Below are 23,683 nucleotides of genomic sequence, written 5' to 3' on the forward strand. Positions count from 1 at the left end.
TTCATTAGAGGCTCAAGTGGCCTTGAGGGCTCAGAGTGTCTTTTACCAACTTATCTGGAGTTGGATAACCTAGCTGCAATGATCCATGATTGGCGTTCGGATTGCTGTAGTGAGCTGAACACAGGGCTGGAAGTCCAGAAATTTCAGCTGGTGCAAAGTAAGGCAGCAAGTTTTAAATGGAAAGCAGTTGTTATGAACACAACTCATTGGTCTGTTCTGGCCTGCACTGGCTTCAAGTTAGCTCCCATGTCCAATTCAAAATGCTGGTATTGAGTATAAAGTTCTATATGGCTTATATCAAATGGAACACCTCCTCTTGGATGTACCTATCCATACCCAAAGGTGATCTATGGAGGCTCTTCATCATGTGGTCCCCTCCACCTGAAGTTCAGAGGGTGTCTACAAGAGAGAAATCCCTGTAGGTATGTAATGCTCTTCCTAGAGAAGTTCATGTGTCACCAACATTGTTGTCCTTCTGGGGCCAAGTTAAGATTTTTTTGTTCTCCCAGGCTTTTTAATATTTGATTTTGAGTCTCTGTGTATGATGTTTTAGTATATTTGATGGCTGTTTTAGTTCTGGTTCTCTTTGCTAGCCTTTAAAAAAGGTAAGGGACTTAAGTCCAGTCGTGAACAACTCTGGGGTTGCGGAACTCATCTCTCTTTACTGGCCAAGGGAGTCAAAGTTTGTCCGCAGACAGTTTTTTTGGGTCATGTGGCCAGCATGACTAAGCCGCTTCTGGCGAAACCAGAGCAGCGCACAGAAACGCTGTTTACCTTCCCGCTGGGAACTGCTAGGTTGGCAGGAGCTAGGACCGAGCAATCGGAGCTCACCCCGTCACGGGGATTTGAACCGCCGACCTTCCAATCGGCAAGCCCTAGGCTCAGTGGTTTAGACCACAGCGGCACCCGGGTCCACGTTGCTAGCTTTTATCTTTCCACTAACATAAAAAGCTGAAACTTTAAACTTTTGCTTGCCTACTTCAAGCCAGATTCCATGAGAAAAAGCTGCCCTTTTCAGGTTGCAGTTAAACTTTGCAGTGCATTCAGCTCAGTAGAAGGTTGCTTTTACTAGGTCATACAAGGCAAACGCCTGTGTGTTGCTGCTCTGCATAACTAGTAGGCTTTGTTGAAGAGATGACAGCCGCTCAGGAGAGAGGAAATTCAAAGAAATACTGTTGAACACCCAGTCCCCCAAGTTCTTTTAAATACAGGCTGACCTAATAGTGTCAAAAAGAAAACAAAGGCAAACACACACAAACACAGTAGGATAAAAAGAAGGGGCTTTTGTGCTTTTTCTTAGAAATTTCACAAGATACTTAATTAAGTCTTCTCTAGAACAACTATGAATGCCAGGGGGTGTACTGGCAAAGCAAGCACACGTGATTAAACTGATAAGGAAAAGCAACCCATTAGCCAACCAAACCTGTAGTTGTGTGATATAAATATTTTTGCCAGAAAGCACTGAGCAATGTGGGGGAAATGAAAAGTCTAAAGTGAACATTTTAACACTACAAACTTAGGAGTAATTTAACAAGTTTATTTGTGACACTCCACATTCTGATTTTTTGTTTGGAAGATTTACAAAATATCCCCTAAGTAGGTTTGTAGATTACCACAAATTTTGGGTGTTATCTTTGCCACCAATGTACAATATAAAGCGAAGCATTCCAGAAAAACCTCCTGCAGCTGGCTAAAAGTAACTTATTAATGATAGGCTGCTATCAAGGTGAGGGAGCCTTCTATGTAAAAAAACAAAACAAAAAACCCATACTGAAACCACCTAGTTAAAGGTCTCAATGAAACTGATCCACATGGCAGAACAAAACAATGAACTTGTCTCTTCTGGAAGAAATTATTGCCTGCCAAAGAAGTTTCTTGGTCCGTATCGCCAACAGAAACCAAACCTATGAGAAGTAATAGGGTCTCCCTTTTACCAGGACACTCAAAAAGTTAGTGAGAATTGGAGATGCTAGGCAGTCTTTAGGGCTCTTCAATTTGCGGAATGGTGAGGGAAGAAACGGTTTAAGTATTTCTGGGTGGGTCAAATCCCATACAAATACATCTGGATAAGTCCCACATATGAAGTTGCTGAAGTATCTGAAGATAGCTCCTAGATATTTGAAATATATGTCTAGCATCTCTTCACAGTTATATGAAATATCTCTGTAAATACAATGTAGATGTTTTCATTGATAGCCATTATTGGAAGGAAAGCTCTCTGAAGTGAAACTAGAGATGACATGGGCAATTGGGAGAGGACTGATGGCTTAACTTCTGAAAGAACCATCACGCTCTGTAACAACTGTCCTTTCAATTTGCCATGCGTATTTGATCAAGTGGCGGTGGCATAACTAACATGCACTAGCCAAAATACAGTAGAACAGGACCACACCAAGTATCTAACTGGCTACCTTTTGTCTCACTTTAGAATTTACACAGCAAGAATGTTTGATACTGGTTATCTCAAAGCATTACCAAGATCTGCAATAACAGCAGCTGGGGCATAGAATTGGTCTCTCAATACCAAATTAAAACTTCCCATGGTTCAGCATACGCTGAACTTTTCATCCTCAACACAATCTTTTCTTTAGCTTTTCGAGAAGCCTTCCCCACCCAATCATGGGTCATCCAAGCTTGGGAAAGGCTGTTTTAGAGAGACTCTCTCAAAAGGTCTTTCTGCAATCGTCTTTCTGCAGCAAGAGTTTCCAAATAATGAGAAGGCCGCTCACCATGGTCACTGTACCGTCGCTGCTTCTGGCTGGAAGATATACTTCTCTGCACTTTGTGATGGGGAGATTGTCCAGTACTGTTGTTGAGATCACTACTTGGCCTGACTTTTGCAAGCGAAAGGTTGCTGCTGGAACTTGAGTCGCTGGCATCCAACTGAACAGAAGCAGACAGGGGGAAAGTTTGAATTATTAGTTCTGTGGCCCCAAACATAACAAAGGGATTTATAAAGGGAGCATGAGCAAACAGATTCTTTCAGAACTTCTTGTAACAGGAGGCAACTGACCATTCCCTGCCCATGAAACATAGGGGGCAGCATCTTAGCAACACCTATCAGAACTGTGTGCATCTCAGGTGTCTCAGGCTAACCTCCTAGCACCTCCCATTAAAGAATTTCAAGAGCATGGATAGGAAATTCCTTTCCTTGACGCCCTGGAGAGATGCTGCACTTAGGGGTTGATAGCAATGGGGCACGTTGACCACTGGTCTCATTCAGAAGAAAGCAGCTCTCTATATACCTAGTCAACCTGACATTCTTCAGAGTTTGCTAACTCACCAAGAGAAACAAAATAAAAAGGTTTAAAAAATAAGGTTGGTTTTCAGAACTTGTGCACCATGTTTTCGCTGTACTGAAGAACAAGGCAAAGTATGTGGCAGTGCTTTAGCCTGAAAGCCTTTTGGCTAAGATCAAGTGTGATGTACTGCATTTTTCTCTAACTGGCTGAAACTTAATCAATAAAAGGATGCTTCTAAAGAACCATCTGTCAGAGTGCTTTGTCTTGCAGCCCAGTCACCACTAAACAAAATATTGCAAGTCATGCAAACTACTCACTTAAATGATGTGTAACTTTCAACTGGCCATAACAGCATGAACGCCAATAAGGAGCATGTGTCATTTATTGCCTTCACTTACACAAGTCTACAAGTCACGTTAACTAAAATATTACTATAGTGGTTACCCTGTGGCAACAACTCTCTTCAAACCTAAGAATGCAAGAGCAGTAAGTTGAAGTAAATACAATTTGAGAAAGCCTGTAAAGCACCTCACTGGAGTTATGCTAAAACATGGAGCAGAAATATTTTAAATATATTCACTGTCTCTAATCTAAATTGACAATCTAAGTTGAATCTGGACCCAGTCACTCCAGGCCCAAGACTGTACGTATTATTGGAAGTCTGAACATTTCCTTCCACAGACACTGCAATTATCTTCAGTTTGCCAGCAACATGCTTGATGGGAGTTCCATAAATTCGGAGGACCCACACTTACGGTGCAAGTCTAAGAGTTGTCCTAACCTTGCCAAACCTAGAGGCGAGAAGCTCTTGTTCAACTAGGTTCTAGGTCAGTCTTAAAATAGAATGGAAGCATTAAGAGTGGTCCTGGGTCAAATTAATATTATTAATTCTTTAAATAGAAGAATGGGAAAATATTAAGCACCTGGCAACTTGACGAGAGAGCTAAGATGACTGCAAGAGTCAATAATAAGCTACCTCATGTATATCAAGATGCTTGAAGAGCCAAACCAGGTATCTTCTTTACATCTAGGTCTGTGGGCCAAATGTGGACATCATAATAAACCATGGTTTACCATGATGGGAGTGGGCCACAATAAGCCTCAGATACTTGCTCCTCTCATCCTCCAGTGCAGCTGCAAGGAGATTAGAAGCTTCTACTTCTAACTTCCTCCTTGCATCTGTGATGAATGAAGGGGAAGGTGAGGCTCAATGCTTGCTATTAACTCATTCCCAACATAATAGAGCATTGGTTATCATGAGTACAAGCCAGTTCTCAGCCATGGTTTGAGCATTTTACTCACCTCTGATGATTTTCTCCCCAGTAGCAAGTATGTAGCAGTGATTTCATCGTATTTCATTTTACTAAGAGATTCTTGTATTTCTTCTTGAGAATATCCCATTCCAACCATAATGTCTAGAATAAATTGAAAGTTTTCTTAAATATACAATGTTTTACTAGCTTGAGCAGTCATACAAAATTACTACTTAATAATGGAACAAATTTAACACCTTGCGATGGGAGACGTCGTTAGCCAAGATCTAAATCTGAGCATTTAAGCAAGCAATAAGGTGCTGAGCCACAATCCACACCATTTGTCATTATTAAGCATGTATGCTGGTGATATTCATCCTCTGCTTACCTATTCTCTTCTGGTCCGAGATGTCTAGCTCTGGTTCAACAAAAGGCTTAAGTTCATCATCCTCGTGCCCTGCATTGATCCATCTGTCCTTCATAATTTGCTGCAAAGATAGGTTTTGAATGAGCATTACCAGTAACAAAGATCTGTAGTCAAGGCCAAAGCTTAAGATTTTTGAGCTGCTTAAGTGAAGGCAAATAAACTACCTTGTATGAGAAAGAAACCTGCCTTTTCCACCTCTTATTTACTCTGCCTCTACCAAAGGGGGCTGGGAAGTTTTGTTTGTTAAAACCCCTCTAATATAATTCCTCTCATATTGAGACACTATGGGGACAACAAGCCCACTTTACGGTTGTGTTCACTGAGTATGGTGATGCTCGATGCTGTTCAGGATAACTGTGTTGAACAGCTGGTAGAGAGGTTAAATCTGACTACTTTACGGGTAGGAGCTGGTGGCTGGAGAGAGCTTGATTGTGGATGAGTGTTTGGGTGAAAAGTGTGAGGTTTTATTGGGGCTGGTGGAGTCCTGGATTAAGTTTGGTTTTAGCCTCACAGTGTTAGGCTGTCAGTGGCCTAGTGTGGTTTCTTGTATATGTACCTGAAAGATTGTTAGGACTGGTACCCGTGAAGTCTGTGTGCTGTGCCTGGCTGACAGTGTAAGTGGATGTGTGTGTGCAGGTTGGCTGACGAACCGGTGTGCTAGCAGATGTGGAATCCATGTGGATATTGAGTGGAATCCCGTGTTACAGACTTTGATGTTTCATATACTGCATTTTGTTTTTATTGGGTTTGTACTCAAGTGTCAGGGACGCAGGTGGCGCTGTGGGTTAAAGCCTCAGCGCCTAGGACTTGCCGATCGAAAGGTCGGCGGTTCGAATCCCTGCGGCGGGGTGCGCTCCCACTGCTCGGTCCCAGCGCCTGCCAACCTAGCAGTTCGAAAGCACCTCCGGGTGCAAGTAGATAAATAGGGACCGCTTACCAGCGGGAAGGTAAACGGCGTTTCCGTGTGCGGCTCTGGCTCGCCAGAGCAGCGATGTCACGCTGGCCACGTGACCCGGAAGTGTCTCCGGACAGCGCTGGCCCCTGGCCTCTTAAGTGAGATGGGCGCACAACCCCAGAGTCTGTCAAGACTGGCCCGTACGGGCAGGGGTACCTTTACCTTTACTCAAGGTAATCAATACGATTTCGCCTTGTGCAACGGAAGGTTCTCTGCTCCCTTGGCACATACCGTATTTTTTGCTCTATAAGACTCACTTTTTCCCTCCTAAAAAGTAAGGGGAAATGTGTGTGTGTCTTATGGAGCGAATGCAGGCTGCGCAGCTATCCCAGAAACCAGAACAGCAAGAGGGATCGCTGCTTTCGCCGCACAGCGATCCCTCTTGCTGATCTGGCTTCTGAGATTCAGAATATTTTTTTTTCTTGTTTTCCTCCTCCCAAAACTAGGTGCGTCTTATGGTCTGGTGCGTCTTATAGAGCGAAAAATACGGTACCTAAATCTGTTCTGGGGCTTGCTCCACCCCCCCCCCCCCGGAGAAGAGTTGGGAACAACACAGGACGCATGTGTACGGTGGCAGGAGAGGCCACAGGAGTGCTCTTGCATTAGAGCAAGAATTTAGTTTAATACTGGCCAACATTTCACATTTCTTTTTTCCCTTTTTTAAAAATTCATTTGAAAACCGATTTGTTTTCTGATGAAGAGCAGTATGCAAAAACATGATTTTTTTTTTTAAAGGATAACTAAGCGAATAACAAGTGCTGTGTAAGCCATCCTATTTGCTGTCAGCCTGGGCAAAAACAACTCTAAGGGACATCCGAGGATGGAGGGGAGTGCTCCACTGGGACCAGGACTAAGAAGAGTGCTCAAAAAAATTAAAATGTTTAACAAAAGAAGCCGTAGATGAGAAAACACACACACTAAAAGGAGTAACATGCTTAAAGCCTTTCTATACCTAATACTGAATATTACTAACTTAATATTAACTATTATTCAGTCAACAGCCCGTACTAAACTGTTCTTCATCTTAATAACCTGGCTTTAAAGGATTTGGCTTTTAGTCAACCACTTGATATGATGCTTTGTATGTGAGTCGCCATGGGTGGACTAGGCCCCCAAAGGTGGCATATAAATACTTTTAATTACCGTATTTTTTGCTCTATAAGACTCACTTTTTCCCTCCTAAAAAGTAAGGGGAAATGTGTGTGTGTCTTATGGAGGGAATGCAGGATGCACAGCTATCACAGAAGCCAGAACAGCAAGAGGGATTGCTGCTTTCACTGTGCAGCGATCCCTCTTGCTTGTCTGGCTTCTGGGATTCAGAGTATTTTTTTCCTTGTTTTCCTCCTCCAAAAACTAGGTGCGTCTTGTGGTCCGGTGCGTCTTATAGAGCGAAAAATACGGTAATAAAATTTATTTTCTCAAATATAAATATATGTATGTGGGTTAAACCACAGAGCCTAGGGCTTGCCGATCAGAAGGTCGGCGGTTCGAATCCCCGCGACAGGGTGAGCTCCCATTGCCCGGTCCCTGCTCCTGCCAACCTAGCAGTTCAAAAGCAAGTCAAAGGGCAAGTAGATAAATTGGTACCGCTCCGGAGGGAAGGTAAACGGCATTTCTGTGCGCTGCTCTGGTTCGCCAGAAGCAATTTAGTAATGCTGGCCACATGACCCGGAAGCTGTATGCCGGCTCCCTTGGCCAATAAAGCGAGATGAGCGCCACAACCCCAGAGTCGGTCATGAATGGACATAATGGTCAGGAGTCCCTTTACCTTTATATATAATTTCGGTAATAAAAGGCAGCATCAGAAATCCCAGAATGTGGTTGGTAGCCAAAACGTCAGTTCATAAAGTGTGTACTGACACCAACGTACATTTCATGATCTGCCAACGTTAGGTAGGTCTAATGAAAGAGAGCTAGTGGGACTTCCAAGTTCTGCTTAACGTGAAGAACGCCCTCTAGGTGGAGCACCGCACCTCCATAACAATCACAGCAGCCTCCAGCTGCCCCAAGAGGAGAGATTATGAGTCATTACAATATCCTGACTTCTCTCCAACTGAAGAGTAGCATGACATGCTTCTTCAGTACAATACAATGGGATGATGCTACGAACACTTCCATTTAGACCAATGGCAATGTCAAGGTAGCTTTTGTGTGTGGGTTTGAGCAAGTCACTGTATGACCACCGCAGATGAGGCTTAATGCACTTGGAATGAAGTATTCCACAAGGTAATGGCACCATTTCCTTGCAATTCCAAAATGTACTGTTCTTTCATCCGGGGGAAACCATTAGAGAGGACCAAGAGTAAACAAGTCATCTGTAAAAGGCATAACTATCCCTATTATGTCCCTCGCAAACCCCTAATTGTACACTGCTTAGAAATTACTGTATAAAGTGGCGTAGAATTTATTTAAAACAACAACAACAAGGCCAAAATTACCTGGATGCACAAGCAATTTTAAAATTCAAAATGTGTAAATTCCTTTCAATGAAGCAGAAGGGGAGAAACGATACTATAATGGTGAGGAAGATAATACTACCTCAAGAGTGCCTCTTTTAGTTGGGTTTAGCACCAGGAAACGTTTCAGTAGGTTTTCACAGTCCGTTGACATGTAGAATGGAATCCTGTATTTCCCTCTCAGCACTCTTTCTCTCAGTTCCTTTAATCAAAATACGCACCAAATAGGAAATTACAGGTGTGCTATTAAGTATTGCCATAAAAAAAATGACAGTACAGGAACTCCCCATCCTCCTCCCACCCTTTAAGCCTAAATTAGGTGCATACCTTTAGATTCTGCCCATCAAAAGGCAGAGAACCGCTCACAAGAGTGTAAAGAATGACACCTAAGCTCCAAACATCTACTTCAGGTCCATCATACTTCTTGCCTTGGAAGAGTTCCGGAGCAGCATATGGAGGACTGCCACAAAATGTGTCCAGTTTATTTCCAACTGTAAACTCATTGCTAAAACCAAAATCGGCTATTTTAATGTTCATGTCTGCATCAAGCAACAGATTTTCAGCCTGGAGGGGAACAAGAGAGTAAGACGTGAGATTTCCCTCCCTGGAAATGAACAGTTTCTTCTAATCTAAGTCCTTCAAGATCCAATTCATATAGTCGGGCATATTAGCATGTGTCTTAAAGAGTTTGCTGATTTGCTCACTTACATTAACTACAGCCAGCTTTTCAGAAGAGACTAAAAAAGTTTGTTTTGTTTATAACAGATCCTTCTCTTTAGTAAGGTACCCGGTTTATTCTAATATAGTAAGCAGAGCTCTTTTTCCTTTTTAAAGTAGAAAATTCACAGTGAGTTATACAAAATTGTTACAGACAGTTCAAACTGCTCCAGTTGTGGAAACTGGGTTTACTGTTCATGATGGCAAAGGTGTTCGGCAGTAGGGAGGAAACTAAACGTGTAGGGCAGACAGAAGTGATGGAGGCATTCGGCAGTGAGAGATTAAGTGAAACAGCCAAGGCAACTTTTGAAAAGCAACCTTTGAGAAAGGGAAGGGGAGCCACATATTTAATCAGTGCAGGTTCTGGTGGATTTGGGGTGCCTTTAAACAATTCTATTCTATTCAATCAGGAATTTGGTTAAATTGGTTGGAAGTGGTGCCTGTCCTCTCTCATTTTGATCAATCTGTGATAATTTTGATTAGTTTGTAGATTTGTATCATTGGGTATGTTTTATGAGTTTTCCTTGCAACCTGTTCTTGGGACTGATTTTAATGAAAAGTGGGTTCAAACTGGTTCAAATATACAAATAAACAGATTCTGTGATACACCAAGAATGGGTGCAAGCTCCAAAGAAGGTGGAGCTGTGAACCAAGGGAAGTAAGCAACTAACATAATCCCATGAAATGGGGCTTCATCTCAGGGCGGTTCACAACATAAAATCACAATATAAAATCAAAATAAAAAGTAAAAAGACAACCCAATAATCCCCCCCTTCCACAACCCGTTTTAAAAGGGCATTAGAAGCCAATCAGCCAAAGGCCAAGGAGAAGAGGAATGTTCTGGCCTGACACCTAAAGATACTTAACGAAGGCGCCAGTCAAGCCTCCCTGGGGAGAGAATTCCATAAGCAGGGAGCTACTGCAGAGAAGGCCTGTTCTCGTGCTGCCACTCTCTGGACCTCTCATGGAGGAGGCACACAAAGAAGGGACTCAGAGGATGATCTCAGGGTCTGGGTAGGTTCACATGGAGAGAGGCGGTCCTTGCAGTCCTGATCATTCTATGTCATTTTAAATGTGTTTCTGGCAGGAGAGTTATTGACTTGGTTTTTTGTTTTTATTATGTATTTTGTGTTCTCATTTTGCATTTTTATGTCGTGAACTGCCCTGTGATCTTCAGAAGGGCAGTGTACAAATTTAATAAATAATAATAATAATAACAACAACAACAACAACAACAATAATAATCCTCTCTTTCACCATGACCCATGCAAACCTGAAAGTGAGAATTGAGCTAGCGAAATCTGTCCTTACAGCAGAGTCTATTTACTACCAGAAATCATTTCTACTTCTCAAACTATTTCCCTCAGCCTTAATAATATACTAGCCTGCAGGGACTTAACATGGTAGGTATTTTACTCTTCACATGCCAACTAGTAGTCAAAATTCATCACAGAAATTCATCCTTTACTTTTCCAGTAAAGAACAAGGAAAATTGGTATTAATCTGGGAACAAAACAGAGTATAAAAATATTTAATAATGTTCAAATACAAAATCTTGTGTTTCTCTTCTTACCTTGAGATCTCTGTGAACAATATGCTTTTGGTGGCAATACTGCACTGCAGATACTATCTGGATAGAAAACAGGCTCAATTATATAAAGTGACATATATCAAACAAACAGTATTGCAATAATAGGTTTTAGTAGGAGTTTCTAAAATTGGGAAGCAATTATAAAGTCAATATAATGCCCATTATGAGTAACAAAATTACCAAAAGCTCCAAGCCTAAGCACACTTAATTGTGGGTAACTCTTACTGAAATCAATAAGAATTATTCAAAAAAGTGCATTTAGGATAAGAGTCAAAGTGACAATTGAAGGCAAGCCTATTACTTACTTAGGCTACTGTTACCCTTCAAGCAGATTGTTATGGTTTCTCTGTATGGTAAACAAGATTAACAGTCAGTCAGACAGTATGCGACAAGATATAGACATCGTATAAGTGATGCTTATGAAAATCCCTAAGATTTTTCCAGCTCTTACTGTTGACTCAAAACATGGCATGCCCTATTGCTTACCAGCAGCACTCAATTACTGCCCATTTCTATGCATATGCCAAAACTCCGCTATGCAACTTGAAGATATCATAAGAGTGCCGCCAGAAACAAACAGAATGAAAGGTAAATTTCACCAAGAAATTTCACTAAATCAGAAGCCTGTTCTCAACATCAGGGTTCAGAACATACATAATGACACAGACAGGCAAGTTAACATCCTGACAGGCAATCTCACAAGAATCTCAAATTTCTTTAAGAAAAGGTTCATTTCTAACTGTAACAGGTATCTCTTTTACTTCCAACTGTCTGAGTAATAGATCAAAAGTTAAGCTACCTTTCCTCTGCGGTTTCACAGCAGATTGGTTTGCAAGATGAACAGTGAGAATCACAACAGAGAATAGGAGCAGGGGGCGGATGAAAAGAGGAACAGCAGACTTGCAGTTTGAAACAGGAGGAACTCAAATCAAGGACAAGCTGTTCTGCAGCCAATACTTGCTTTCTTTCAGCAGTTTCCAATTCATGACCCTTTATTCCATACAAATTTGTTATAAAAATAATGGCTTCAGACCAAACACCAAACCCTGGCTTGGCACTACGTGAATTACCCTTATTTTCATGTACCTACCCTCACACAGTCTGATTAAATTCCTTCCTTTTGTGCAAACCATAGTCTGTTGTTACATACTAGCTAGCAAACTATGGTTTGTGCTTGCCCTCAAAACCAAGATTGAGACTAAAGCTTAGCACCTCTATCTTAACACCTTTACTTGGAGTTTATCCTTATTGATTTCAATGCAACTTACTTCCCACGAAGTGTGTGTGTGTCACAATAAAATAGTCAAGGGCTTCATTTTCATGCACACACTGAAAAATGTAGGAGCTACTTCCCTGTAGTGATAGATAATCCAATGTGGATTCAGCATGAATGTGAAAGTATTTGCTGATTGGGCCAATTTTGCTAGTATTTCCCAACTTCAACACTCCCTTCAGGAGGGAGAGCAATCACTGACTGGGGAAAATGCCAATTAACTTAAAACATTTAAAAGTCTACTACAGAATAGTCCATACATACCTGTCTAAATTTAGCTCTTGCTTCTTTTTCCTTCATTCTTCCATGTGCAACTAGATAGTCAAACACCTCCCCTGTAATTGAGATATATGAATGGTGAAATCTTTTGAGCATTTAAGTAATAACTAATTTATTTCTGACTATGACAATTGGATTTTCACGTTCTGGAGAATTCAAAAGCCTGCCATATTTCTGTGACTTTTAGGCTGGCCCTAATGACAATATTACCCAACTGTGAACAACAGAACCTTAATAGCAGCAGCAGTTTATGAGAGGAAACAAAACATACAAGAATTTGGAAAAAAGAATTTGATGTGTGCATGAACACATGATATATGCAAATTATAAGATTAACATAGCTGCCAAGTTTTGAAATTTTAATCAAGTAGTCAACAGAGTAGCATGTGTTTTTACAGGGAAGAAAAATATTATCTTATTAAAATCTTGTTTGGCAGGGAGGGCTTCCTTACTGCTTGATTTGTAGGAACAAACATGATAAATATTATTACTTTCAGAAAGAATTTTTAAAAAGCTTTTATCAGTGAGACACAACCATCACACATTCTATTTCTAAGGCTTTTAATTAATGAAACCAGTCAGAGGAACCAATTAAAAATACATGCTAAAAGACTACAGTCACAGTACACAGTAAGTGATTCATTCCGAATCAGAAAATCAAGGCAGGAAATTCTCAGACAGTGATATTAGATGTAGCCCCTGACAACTCACCCTGCAGGCTTGTCTTTCAGCATCTCTAGAGAATGATTTTAGCTCTTTTGCAATAGTGACGTGGCATGGGAATTAGATATAACACTACACTGGTTCCATCCACACACCTATAATGCTCATGGAATATATAACTCTGTGCCAGCATTTCGATCTCTTCATGTGATTTAAATGGGTATAATCAAAATAGCGTAAACTGGGGTGGTGGTAGAAATGGGAATTTGGTGTACTTTGGCATACAAATAACTTATAAGACCATTTGTGAATATGAGCCCTTACACAGATTCTATGCTCTACTGTTTACTTACTTACTTACTAAATAAATAATTATATGCTGCCATTTATCCAAAAATCACAAGCAGTTCACAAACAAAAATCCAAAATGAGAACACAGGAATACATAATAAAACAAAAACAAGCTAATAACTCTGACTCCCACACACATTTAAAAGGATACAGAATGTTAATCAGCCCAAAGCCTAGTTGAATAGGCATGTTTCACCTGGTATCTCTCCCTCTCTCCCCCCCCCTCTCTCTCTCTCTCTCTGTGTGTGTGTGTGTGTGTGTGTGTGTGTGTGTGTGAGAGAGAGAGAGAGAGAGAGAGAGAGAGAGAGAGAGAAGGCACCAGGAGAGTTTCCCACAAATATATAGCCACTGCAGAAAAGGCCCGTTCTCATTTTGCCACCCTCCAATCTCTCATGGGGTAGCCACACAAAGAGGGACCCTCCAATGATGATCACAAGATCTGGGTCAGTTCATTTGGGGAGAGGCGGACATTGAGGTATTGTGGTCCTGAACCATTTAAGGCTTTATAGGTCAAAACCAGCACTTCGAATTGAGCCCAGAAACTAATTGGCAGCCAGGCCAGTATCAGTGTGATATGCTCAAACCTTTATTATACCATAATAAAGGACAAAAGTGGTAAGGACCTAACGGAAGCATAAGACATCACGAAGAGGTGGCAAGAATACACAGAGGAATTATACCAGAAAGATATGGATGTCTCATACACCTGGGAGAGCGGGGTCTCCCACGGCTAGTGGATAGCTTCCTGAAGCCTGGAGAGCGAGAGGGGTTGGTGCGCACCGACCCCCTCGCTCTCCAGGCTTCAGCGAAAGCCTGCATTCGCCCCATAGGACGCACACACATTTCCCCTTCATTTTTGGAGGGGGAAAAGTGCGTCCTATAGGGCGAAAAATACGGTAAAAAATGGCTTTAAAAATTACAGAGATGGCATGAATCTGGCCTGGGAAAGGCTAACAGTTCAAGGTTTCCCTAGAGGCCAAAAGGCCTGCTTTGAATCAACAGTGAAATGCTGCACAGAAGCTTCACTTGTTTTTTCCTCTCTTTTGGCGGGAGGGGAAAGAGAGAAACTCTATGTCAAGTTTATTTAACTCACAACCCATTGAGCTAAATACAGCCCATCAGCCATAGCCCACCTCCCATTTTGCTGTGGCAAAAATAGTACAATTGTTAAGCACTTGGAAGGTCACAACATATGGCTAGAGGGCTGTGTTTGGCTCGGGAGATCACATGTTGTGCACCAGTGCTCTGCATTTTCTGTTCCCTTAAAACCTTTGTATTTTTCACCTGGTTGTTTTAAAGTGCTAGCCTCTACTTTACACTGATACATGCATCCAGGGAATATAAAGGGCTCTGGATTTGTTTTCCCTTTCATATTGTTTAATTATGCAACGGTGAAAGAAATGCTGAAAAAATATATATTGACATCAGCATGTCTGCAGTTGGTAAAGTTAGCACTATGGTCCATGTAGTTTTGCATATGTATATTATATTTTTGGAAAATGTATACCTTATGTTAAAAGAAAACTGATACATCTGGCTTCAATGTGGAACACTTTGTATTGCTTTATTTTGTACACCACTCTGAGGGCCTTCCAGATTATAAAACATGAATACAGACACACACACTCTCTCTCTCTCAGACTGAGAAAAGCAAATCAATAGTACAAGTGTCCACTGAAGGTACAAGGCAACTAACTGGAATTTTTGGAGCCTGACCGTATGACTAACTTAACTGCTTCAAGATAACAGCAAGGGCAGTAAGCTCTTACTGAAGTCTGCAAATATTTACATGCTCTTACATTTATTATGCGGAGAGTATAAGTGGTGGTTTTGAAATGTTATTGTTATTTTTTCCAAACATATACATTATATAAAGTTTATCACTTGATTTTTTAAAATCCTATTTGGTTTGAAATAGTTTTGTACTTACCTCCACTTGCATACTCCATGATTAAGTAGAGCGTTTTTTCGGTTTCAATTACCTCGAATAATTTAACTGGAAGAGACAAGAACTGATTTAGAGATTAACATCAGTCTCATCTACATATACAATATTTGTTACTGGACTTCAGTTTTATTTATCATTTCAAATAGTGACCTTAAACACCATGGGGAGGCAGGGTCAATACATATTTTTAATCTATTTTTCCCTGCCAGGCACATGAACATTACACACTGGTGCCTTATAGACACTCAGGTCAAGTGTCTACCAAAAATCCTTTTACTGGAACAGCTAAAGGCTGAATCTGCAAAACATGTTCTCTGCCACAATCTCTCCCCAAGCTGAAGCCCTGAGTCACAACCCAGAGAACTGTTTGCCTAGCGCTGCAATATACAACAAAGCTTTTGAATTCCCCCTTGAGCAACTCAGACCACAAACCGCATGATAAGCCGCAACAGAAACATAGGGGGATTTTAAAGCAGTATATAGTAAGGAGTATTAAAATAGAAATACCAGAAGCAGCAATGAACATCAACCTAAGGGGAGCTCCCTGGACTGCTGCTGTAAGTATCTGCTATGTATTTGTTGATGCAGGACTAATTTTGCAGTATTGAGACCACTTACAAAATCAATGAAGCAGGTCCTCTAAGTGCTTTCAGGAAGCATCAATTGATTGTGTTTTAGAAAACCGACAAATCACATTTTTCCTAGGCACACACATCAAAGACTAATGCAGAAACAGTCTGCTTTTTCATATGACTATCTACACTAGACATTAAAGTAATAGTATTTAAGACCTGAAGAATAAAAAAAATACAGCTCTGTAACTGGATAAAGGGGTAAAATAACCATATCCGATAAATAATTATTTAATAATAGAATCTGAAATAAGCCATTTACATCATCTATGAAACTACCAGACCTGCTCCCAAAGTATCATATTTATAAGGCATGTAATGTATTTCTTCATTAGGAGATAGTTTGCTTTGTGTGTGATAAGCATAGCTTGGTTGTTCCCAGGACATTGCTTCTGAAAAGTTTACCAGAAAGTGCCCCTTGTTTCAATGGGCATAACGTTTAGGGAAAGGGCTGCAGCCTGGCAATCACACATCTGTTTTCCATTCATAAAGTCAGTGCTGGGAGAGAGATTCCAGTCTGGAGAGCCACTATCAGTCTATGTACATAAATACTGGGCTAGATGGACCAATGGTTTGACTCAGTATAAAGCAGATTCTCATGTTCCTGTGGTTGTGATAATCCAGCACTCAATTATGTAATAACGTAATATAAGACAAGAGCTCGTTGTCGCTAATATTTTAAAAATTATTTCCAATTGCCAATCATTTTCTTACAGAACACGAAGAACTATGAAGAAGCTCTCAGCTTCATAATACATGCATACATCATTATTCAATTATTCATGCTCGGGTATGATTTGTGCTTAAATCCTAAGTGGTAGGTATTTATAGATTGAGTTGGATGAAAAGTGCTCATCTAGCTGTTGGAAGAGATTTATGGGAATAAGCTACATTGACTTTCAGTGTTACAGTAGAGCCACTAATCACTTACTTCCAAGTCCTATCTTGACATCTCCCTTTTTAAGTTAGCACTGTTATCTCTGGATCACTTTTATATATATAAAAAATTCCCATGCTTATCAATCTGAAATTCCCTCTACAAACCTGATAATGCAGAAACTGATAGTAAATTACACTTCATCTTGTAAATGTCAAACCACTGTGTGGAGACTCAAGAATTAGCTTCAATCTTCTGCGTAGCCACGGCCGCAATATGCGCAGCTTAATTACTTCCTGCTTTGATCAACCATAGTTTGTCACTGGCAACATTCAGACGTAACACTAGAACATAGTTTAGCATGACATGAACAAGACTAGCCTTCTTCCCCAGTCTCGTGTGTTCCCTATAATACCTCAAGAACTGCAACTCCCCATATGAACCAACCCAGACCATGCAATCATAATCTGAGGCTCTTCTTTGTGTGCTTCCTCCATGAGGTTCAGAGGGCCTTTCTGTTGTGGCTCCCCACTTGTTTATTGCTCTGCTCAGGGAGGCTCAGTTGGCACCTTCATTAAATATCTTTAGATGCCAGGTGAAAATATTCCTCTTCCCCTAGATCAGGCATGTCCAACTCCCAGGAGACTGTGATCTACTCCCAGTATAAAAATACTGGAAGTGATCTACCCATGGGGGGGGGGACGACCCAAAGTTGTTGTGCTTTTCTTGGAGGGGGGAGTCTAAGTTGTTTACTGTTTTTGGGGGGGAGCAAAGTTGTTGAGTTTTTTTAGGGGGGGGGAGAGCCACAGATGTTTAGCTTTTTTTAGGGGTGGGACTCACTCACCTAAAACAACAACGCAGCGGAAACAACTACTTCCGTATCCAAACTTATCAGCAAAAACTAATTAAAGACCACCCATTTGACATGACGGAGGAACAGAGCAAGGGTGGTGGGGGACTGGGACTTTCACCCCATTGTTTTTCTCTTTCTCCGATCGACAGGGATCCCGCGATCAACCGCGATCGTATGGGGATTGACCTGTTGATCGCGGTTGATCCGTTGGACATCCCTGTCCTAGACCTTTGGCAAATTAATCTATGGTCTTTTCAACTGTGGGGGGTGGTATTGTTCATTTGTTATTATGGTATGTATTTTTGTGTTTTTATATTGTAAACCGCTCTGTGATCCTCCAATGAAAGGCAGTATAGAAATTGAATTCATCATCATCATCATCATCCACTGGGAAGAGGATGACAGAAGCCTTTCCTTTTCATTTCCCTTAAATGCCGTTTGATATGCTATCTGGATAATGGTTTGTCACTAACGATAAGAAGTTTAATAAGAAAGGTCCATATCCCTTGTTCTGAAGAAGGAATATTTTGAAACTGAGCAGAATTACTCATAAACCATGACACAAAGAAATCCTGTTCAAGGGAAACCAAATGTAAAAGCATTCAAGCTCCTCTTACTTGCTATGCAAGGGGAGCAACTAGATAGAGAAAGCTTGCAAGAAGGCCAAGCTCATTCACTTTGCGCTAAACTACCGTTTCAATGCAACATCTGAATGCAGCCAATTGTGTCTGAAAGTGGCAAATTATTGCAAACCAAGATGATCTGAAGGCGGCTGTCTATTTTTGTTTTTAATTAGATTTTTAATTAGTTGTCCCCTCACATACATACACGTAAAGTAATAACAGGCATCTTGGAGAAATAGGCTAGCGTTATGTGAAGACAGTCAAAAGCATTTAAAAAAACAGAACTCTTTCAAACTATTACAGTATAGTCCTAGAGGATTCCAGAAGTTTAATGTGATCAGTATTGACTGGACTTCAGATTTAATCTAAGAACAGTTATTTCCTGGCAGTTGAAGACTAGCTTTCTCTTTCTTTTCTTCTCCCTGATGAATAGGTGTCAAAGCTACAAAGCCTACCCAATGTACACAGCAGAATCTAAGCAATGTTAATTGGAAGAGATCTTGGCTACTTCTGAATGCTAGATGCAGGTAGCACAATTAAATCACTATTGCAAAAGATATGTTTGCTTCAATTTTAGATACAGCATGTGAATGTGTCACTGGGTTCTGCATGAATTATAAATGCTACCAAGTTCTGATACTAGTTTTCTATACTGTATATTAAGTCTGAACTTTGTATCAAGAATATTGAACTGCATAGGAATGGAATTCCCTCAGAAACCACACTTATAAATGACAGTATCAATTACCACTTATTTTTACACTGAGCTTAATTTTAGGTTGACTTGAATTTTCATAGTAAATGTGATAGAGGTATTGGGGATTATGTAGAAGCTGTCAGAGAAACCTGAGTCGACTGGAGATTTAAAGTGCTGAGTCAGGAAATAGCTGAATCTCTTATTTAGGAGACATGGGATTTATTTTATAAGCTTAGAAACATGTTTGAGCAACAGCATGCATCTCTTTAAGCTCTGACTATCACCATTCTCTTCAGGAAAAGCAAAAGGGAACTTCAAAACTGGAATGTATCTTTAAACCAATATACCCCTTAATACTACAAAATTAAGTAAAATATTGAAATTTAATGTTCCTCTTTAACATTCTCCAGAACAAGACATCTAGAACATCAACTGGACTGGGTTTGCTGCCCAAAAATGTCCTCTGAGAGGAAGCTGCTAGACTTATTGTACCCAAATATGTAGCAATGGATAGGCAATGGATAGGCATTCATATAGGACAGGCTGGCTAGTAACCATGCAAACAACTGTCTCTCTTGCTTGAGTTATCAAGAACCAACTTGTTATTCAGGCTCTCTGCTTGTGGTACACTATATCCTGAGGGTTCATATGATGAATACATTATTTTGCCTAGCAGCAAGGGAGAAGCATTCAATGAAGGCAAGTTTAAGCAACAAGTGATGGGCTTTACTGTTGTACATCAATTTACAACTTCTGTAGAAAGCAGCAAGCAAATAAACTAAATGAATACTACACAGATGTTGTTGTGATGAAGTCCATCTTGCCAGCAGGGTTTTTGATTTCCCCGCTCTTTTTAATTGGACATGAGGAGTTTCTTGCACAACTTTGTGGAAAGGTGGGATTTGCAAAAGCAGTTTGAATGCGGCACAGGGGACAGCCACTGAAATCTTGTATTGTGAACAAAAGCCTCATAGGCTGAAGAGACATAACATTTTTTTTTAATAATTTTTTTTAAAGCCATTAATTTCAGTTGGAGGACACTCAAATATAAATTTAGAGCAACACCTCTGTGATTGTGTATGGAATAATAGAAACAGAAGCCTTCACACATTTTATCACATGGGGTAACGTGTAAGTAATACACAAAGCTAGTTAAGTTCACCTAAAGCAAAAACATGAACCCCGTCAAAAATTACTGGGATAATGGAGAACCTTCATATTCTCTCTATCTCTGAGGGATGCATCAAAAGTAGCACTAGCAGAGTTGTACTGAGACAGGGACACACCTACTTCTTCCATCCCCTGCCTACCCCCCAAATCTTCTTCAGTCGGTCCCCCATCCTTCAGAGCTAAATTTTGAGGGTGAGCAGGGCACCGCATGAGAGAGGAGAGATTTCTGTTCCACTAGCACACAACGCCTTATACTAGTGGAATGGGAGCATTGGATGCCGCTCATATTTTATAAACACACACATACTTTTAGTCAATTAACTAATGAATATATATTTATAAATATAGTTATTCCCACTTCTCAGCCCTCAAAAGTAAACGGCTTTAACACATGCCTTACCTATATTGGGATGGTTTAAAATCTTCATTATCCTCACTTCCCTGAACAGCTGGAACGGAGAGAGAAAAATACAACTGTTTATGATAAAAAAAATATCATCAGCCGTTTCTTTTTATTTTAAAGGGTGTATAATAACATTTTAGGAACTTGGAAAAGGGTTCTTATATCTGAAAATGGTTTAAGAAACACCCCAGCAAAAAGCAAGCCGCACATATTGGGACACAAGGCTGTAACAAGCTGATGCTAGAGATTTCAGAAGGACATTCAAGCTTCTTTGCATGTCTTCTTAATCTGAACTCTAGAAATACTTTAGTGCTCCAAGTGCCAAAGGATGAACATTCCAGGAATAATTATAGTTTGATATGTATCTGGAATCTGTCCAGTTCTGGGTCAAAATAAAATGTTTACCTCAAAAGGTTTCACAATGATTTTTGTGACTGTGCCAACAAGCTAGCACAAGTATCTAATAAGAATAGTGGGCAGACGCGAAGGAGAAATTTCACTGCTGTATGCTTTCCTAGTGGTGACATCCAAAGTATAGAAGAATGGCCCAGTTTGCAGTGTTCAAATGAGACTGTATGTCTGAATAAAACCCACAGGTCTTGCTAATTAATTAAGGCAACTCCCCAAAATTTAGTTGCTTGTGCTCTAAACAAGGGCTGTGCAATTCCTTCCCACAAATACTGCTTTTTTAAAAAAAGGTTGTAATAAAACCTCCCAGAACACCACAGATTTAACAGTGCAGCTCAAGACCTCTAACAGTAATCTGCTTTTTCATATTGCAAAATAAACAAAAAGCAATCATAAGAGTTGGCAGCGGATTAAGTCAAATGTCAGCTGTATGGGGCACTTCCTGGGATACCTGGCAGATGTAAGGGATTTAAAATATATATACTATATTAAAACTTCTCTTTTTCGAAGTCTGAGATAACATTGTATAAAAATTCCCAAACTCCTCATGTATATATTTAGCAAATTGCTCCTTCTATTCCTGAGACTGATGGTAGCCAATCACTCAGAGGGCAACATCACAAAAGGATTCCTTTGGGGTTTAAAATTATATCAAGGAGGAGGAGAAAACTCTGGTCCTCTTAAGTTTCCAGAGATGCCTACATAGAAGAAAAAGTGGGACATACAAAAGTTTATCCATCTGTCATTCCTTTCCTTTCCTTTCCGTGTAAAAAGTCTATTACTGCATTATGTTGCTAGGCCATTTGCCTTATACTAAATGCGCATTCATTAATCAGCAAATCTGAATCCATGTTTAAATATTTTTACTTCTTGCCTCATAAACAATGCAACTTCCATTGAAGCACTGACAAATAAAGTACATGATAGACAGCACGTATAATTTGGAGGGTGTGGGTGTCCAGCTTTTGAAGACTCCCCAAGAATGAAAAGTCTGGTTCCTAGGAAGTGCAGTTATCTTACAATTCTCTGCAAAGGAGTGTTCTGCTCTCACATCCTTTCAAGAAACCCAGGATTCCAGATGGCTGGTACTCTCAAGCATTTTCTTGATTATTTTCTAAAAGCTGCCCTTAATGCTAAAGGAGGGAGAGCAATCAAGTGGTTTTGTATTAAACCAACGACTCTCCTTAGAGATATATTAGGGCATTGCTAGAATAGTATGGTGGAAAAATATGGTGAGTCAGCATACAAACTACAAAACTATAAAAAGCTGTATGGAAAGCAGCATAATTTTATAGTCTGAAAGTCTAGCAACAATCCAGGTTACCACGAACAGCTGAAAGGAAGCAGGGAAAAGTGCACAATCTCTAAGAGAGAAACCATGGGGAGGGTGGAGTGCCAAGTCCTCCCCACTTTTCACCTGAAAGCCACACCCAGGTTGCTTTCCCCAGTAAAGATTCCTGGCTTGGGCTTGCAGCATTTCAAGAAAAATCCAACTGGTTTGAGATGGGCTGCAGTGAGGGAAGGGAAGAGGTTAAGCCCCAACTCCATCCTGCTGCTTTTCAGTTTTTCCACAGGAGTTGGGTTCCCAGACTTGAATCTGTCATTCACTTTCTATCTGTACTGGTACTATTTTTAACTGGTTTTATATGTGGAACTGTTTTCAAAATGTTTGTATTGTTTTTATATGGAAATGTTTTAAATTGTTTTTAGACATGTTTTATGGTAACAACTGTTTTATAATTGCATATTCCACAGTTGTAAACTGCCCTGAAACATGGTGCAGGGCAGGAAAGACGCCTAGTAAAATAAATAAACAAATGTGCAGCTCCAGTCCAAGAAAGTGCATCCCAGTAAATGCTTAATGTTTAATACATTTTGCCCATGAGACAAAACAGCAGAAGAAACAGAGGCTCTTGTTCAGTTTATGCAGCAGTTTGGAGTACTGGAATAAGGAAATAAGATGGATAGTGGTTATTTCAGACTTTCTTCATATGTAAATTCCTAGTTCAAATGGGATCAAATTCATCAGATAAGACTGTGCACTTTCTCCCACCCCCTGCAAAATGCAGGAAAAAGTCAGCATTAAGTTGAAACCACCATGGACTGTGGACTTCACCGAAAAATGCCAACACAAAGTTAAAACTAAGTCAGGGCTAACATGAAAAATACTACAAAGGGATAGGAACTAAAATACCTGAATAGCTAAACACCTAAGTGACCCTACCTTCTGTAGACTAGTTGGGTTCAACTGTGTTTTGTCGATTATTTTTATTGCAACCTAGAGAGAAAATGGTTTACAGTTAATATTTGTTAACAAATGATTTCATATTACAGTTCAGAGATATTGGTGATGCTAAGTGCACCACCCTATGAGCACAGACTGCACAAAACAAAATGACAAACACATCTGACATGATCTGAAGATTCAAGCATTAGTACTTAAAACCTGTGGATCAGGGATGCTGTGAATCTATCATGAACTTTCATAGGAGTATCAGACAATCTTTGTCCAAAATCAATCACAAGCTGCATTCCATCACATGCAACTTATGTGGCACCTGTATTTGTGAGAACCTAAACTGAAGGCAGTCATCAGCATCCTAGAAAATGGAGTTGGTGCTCAAAAAGCAAACATGCGACTTGGCCACCAAAACAAAACACAAATATAAACTGGATAGAAAATAATTCAGGGCTCACAATAGTTTATCATTAATGAGATCTGAAAGAGGTTCTAAATATTTTTGCTTGGGATCTGCACAAAAAAATGTTGCAGTGTCGTGTTCCTGTTCACTGCTTGCATCTGTCCATCAATTCCTCTCTAAACCCTAAAGATTTCTTGTATTTTTGCAAAACAGGGGTTTCCCT

At 40.3% G+C, this 23,683-nt stretch overlaps 1 protein-coding gene across 8 annotated transcripts in view; it reads right to left on the reverse strand.

Moving 5' to 3' along the window:
- MARK3 (microtubule affinity regulating kinase 3) overlaps positions 1-23,683 on the reverse strand; it is a 69,371-nt gene that overhangs the window by 21,960 nt on the left and 23,728 nt on the right. For all 8 annotated transcript variants that reach the window (XM_079990562.1, XM_079990558.1, XM_079990560.1 and 5 more), the window contains 10 exons: positions 23,043-23,096; positions 20,408-20,456; positions 15,138-15,203; positions 12,179-12,249; positions 10,624-10,680; positions 8,661-8,897; positions 8,416-8,535; positions 4,884-4,983; positions 4,545-4,657; positions 2,730-2,883 (listed from right to left, as the gene is read on the reverse strand). In XM_079990562.1, coding sequence (XP_079846688.1) covers positions 2,730-2,883; positions 4,545-4,657; positions 4,884-4,983; positions 8,416-8,535; positions 8,661-8,897; positions 10,624-10,680; positions 12,179-12,249; positions 15,138-15,203; positions 20,408-20,456; positions 23,043-23,096 — 1,021 coding nt within the window. The remainder of the gene's footprint in view (positions 1-2,729; positions 2,884-4,544; positions 4,658-4,883; positions 4,984-8,415; positions 8,536-8,660; positions 8,898-10,623; positions 10,681-12,178; positions 12,250-15,137; positions 15,204-20,407; positions 20,457-23,042; positions 23,097-23,683) is intronic.

This window comes from Podarcis cretensis (assembly GCF_951804945.1).
Source record: "Podarcis cretensis genome assembly, chromosome: 1".
In the NCBI taxonomy this organism is placed as follows: Eukaryota; Metazoa; Chordata; class Lepidosauria; order Squamata; family Lacertidae; genus Podarcis; species Podarcis cretensis.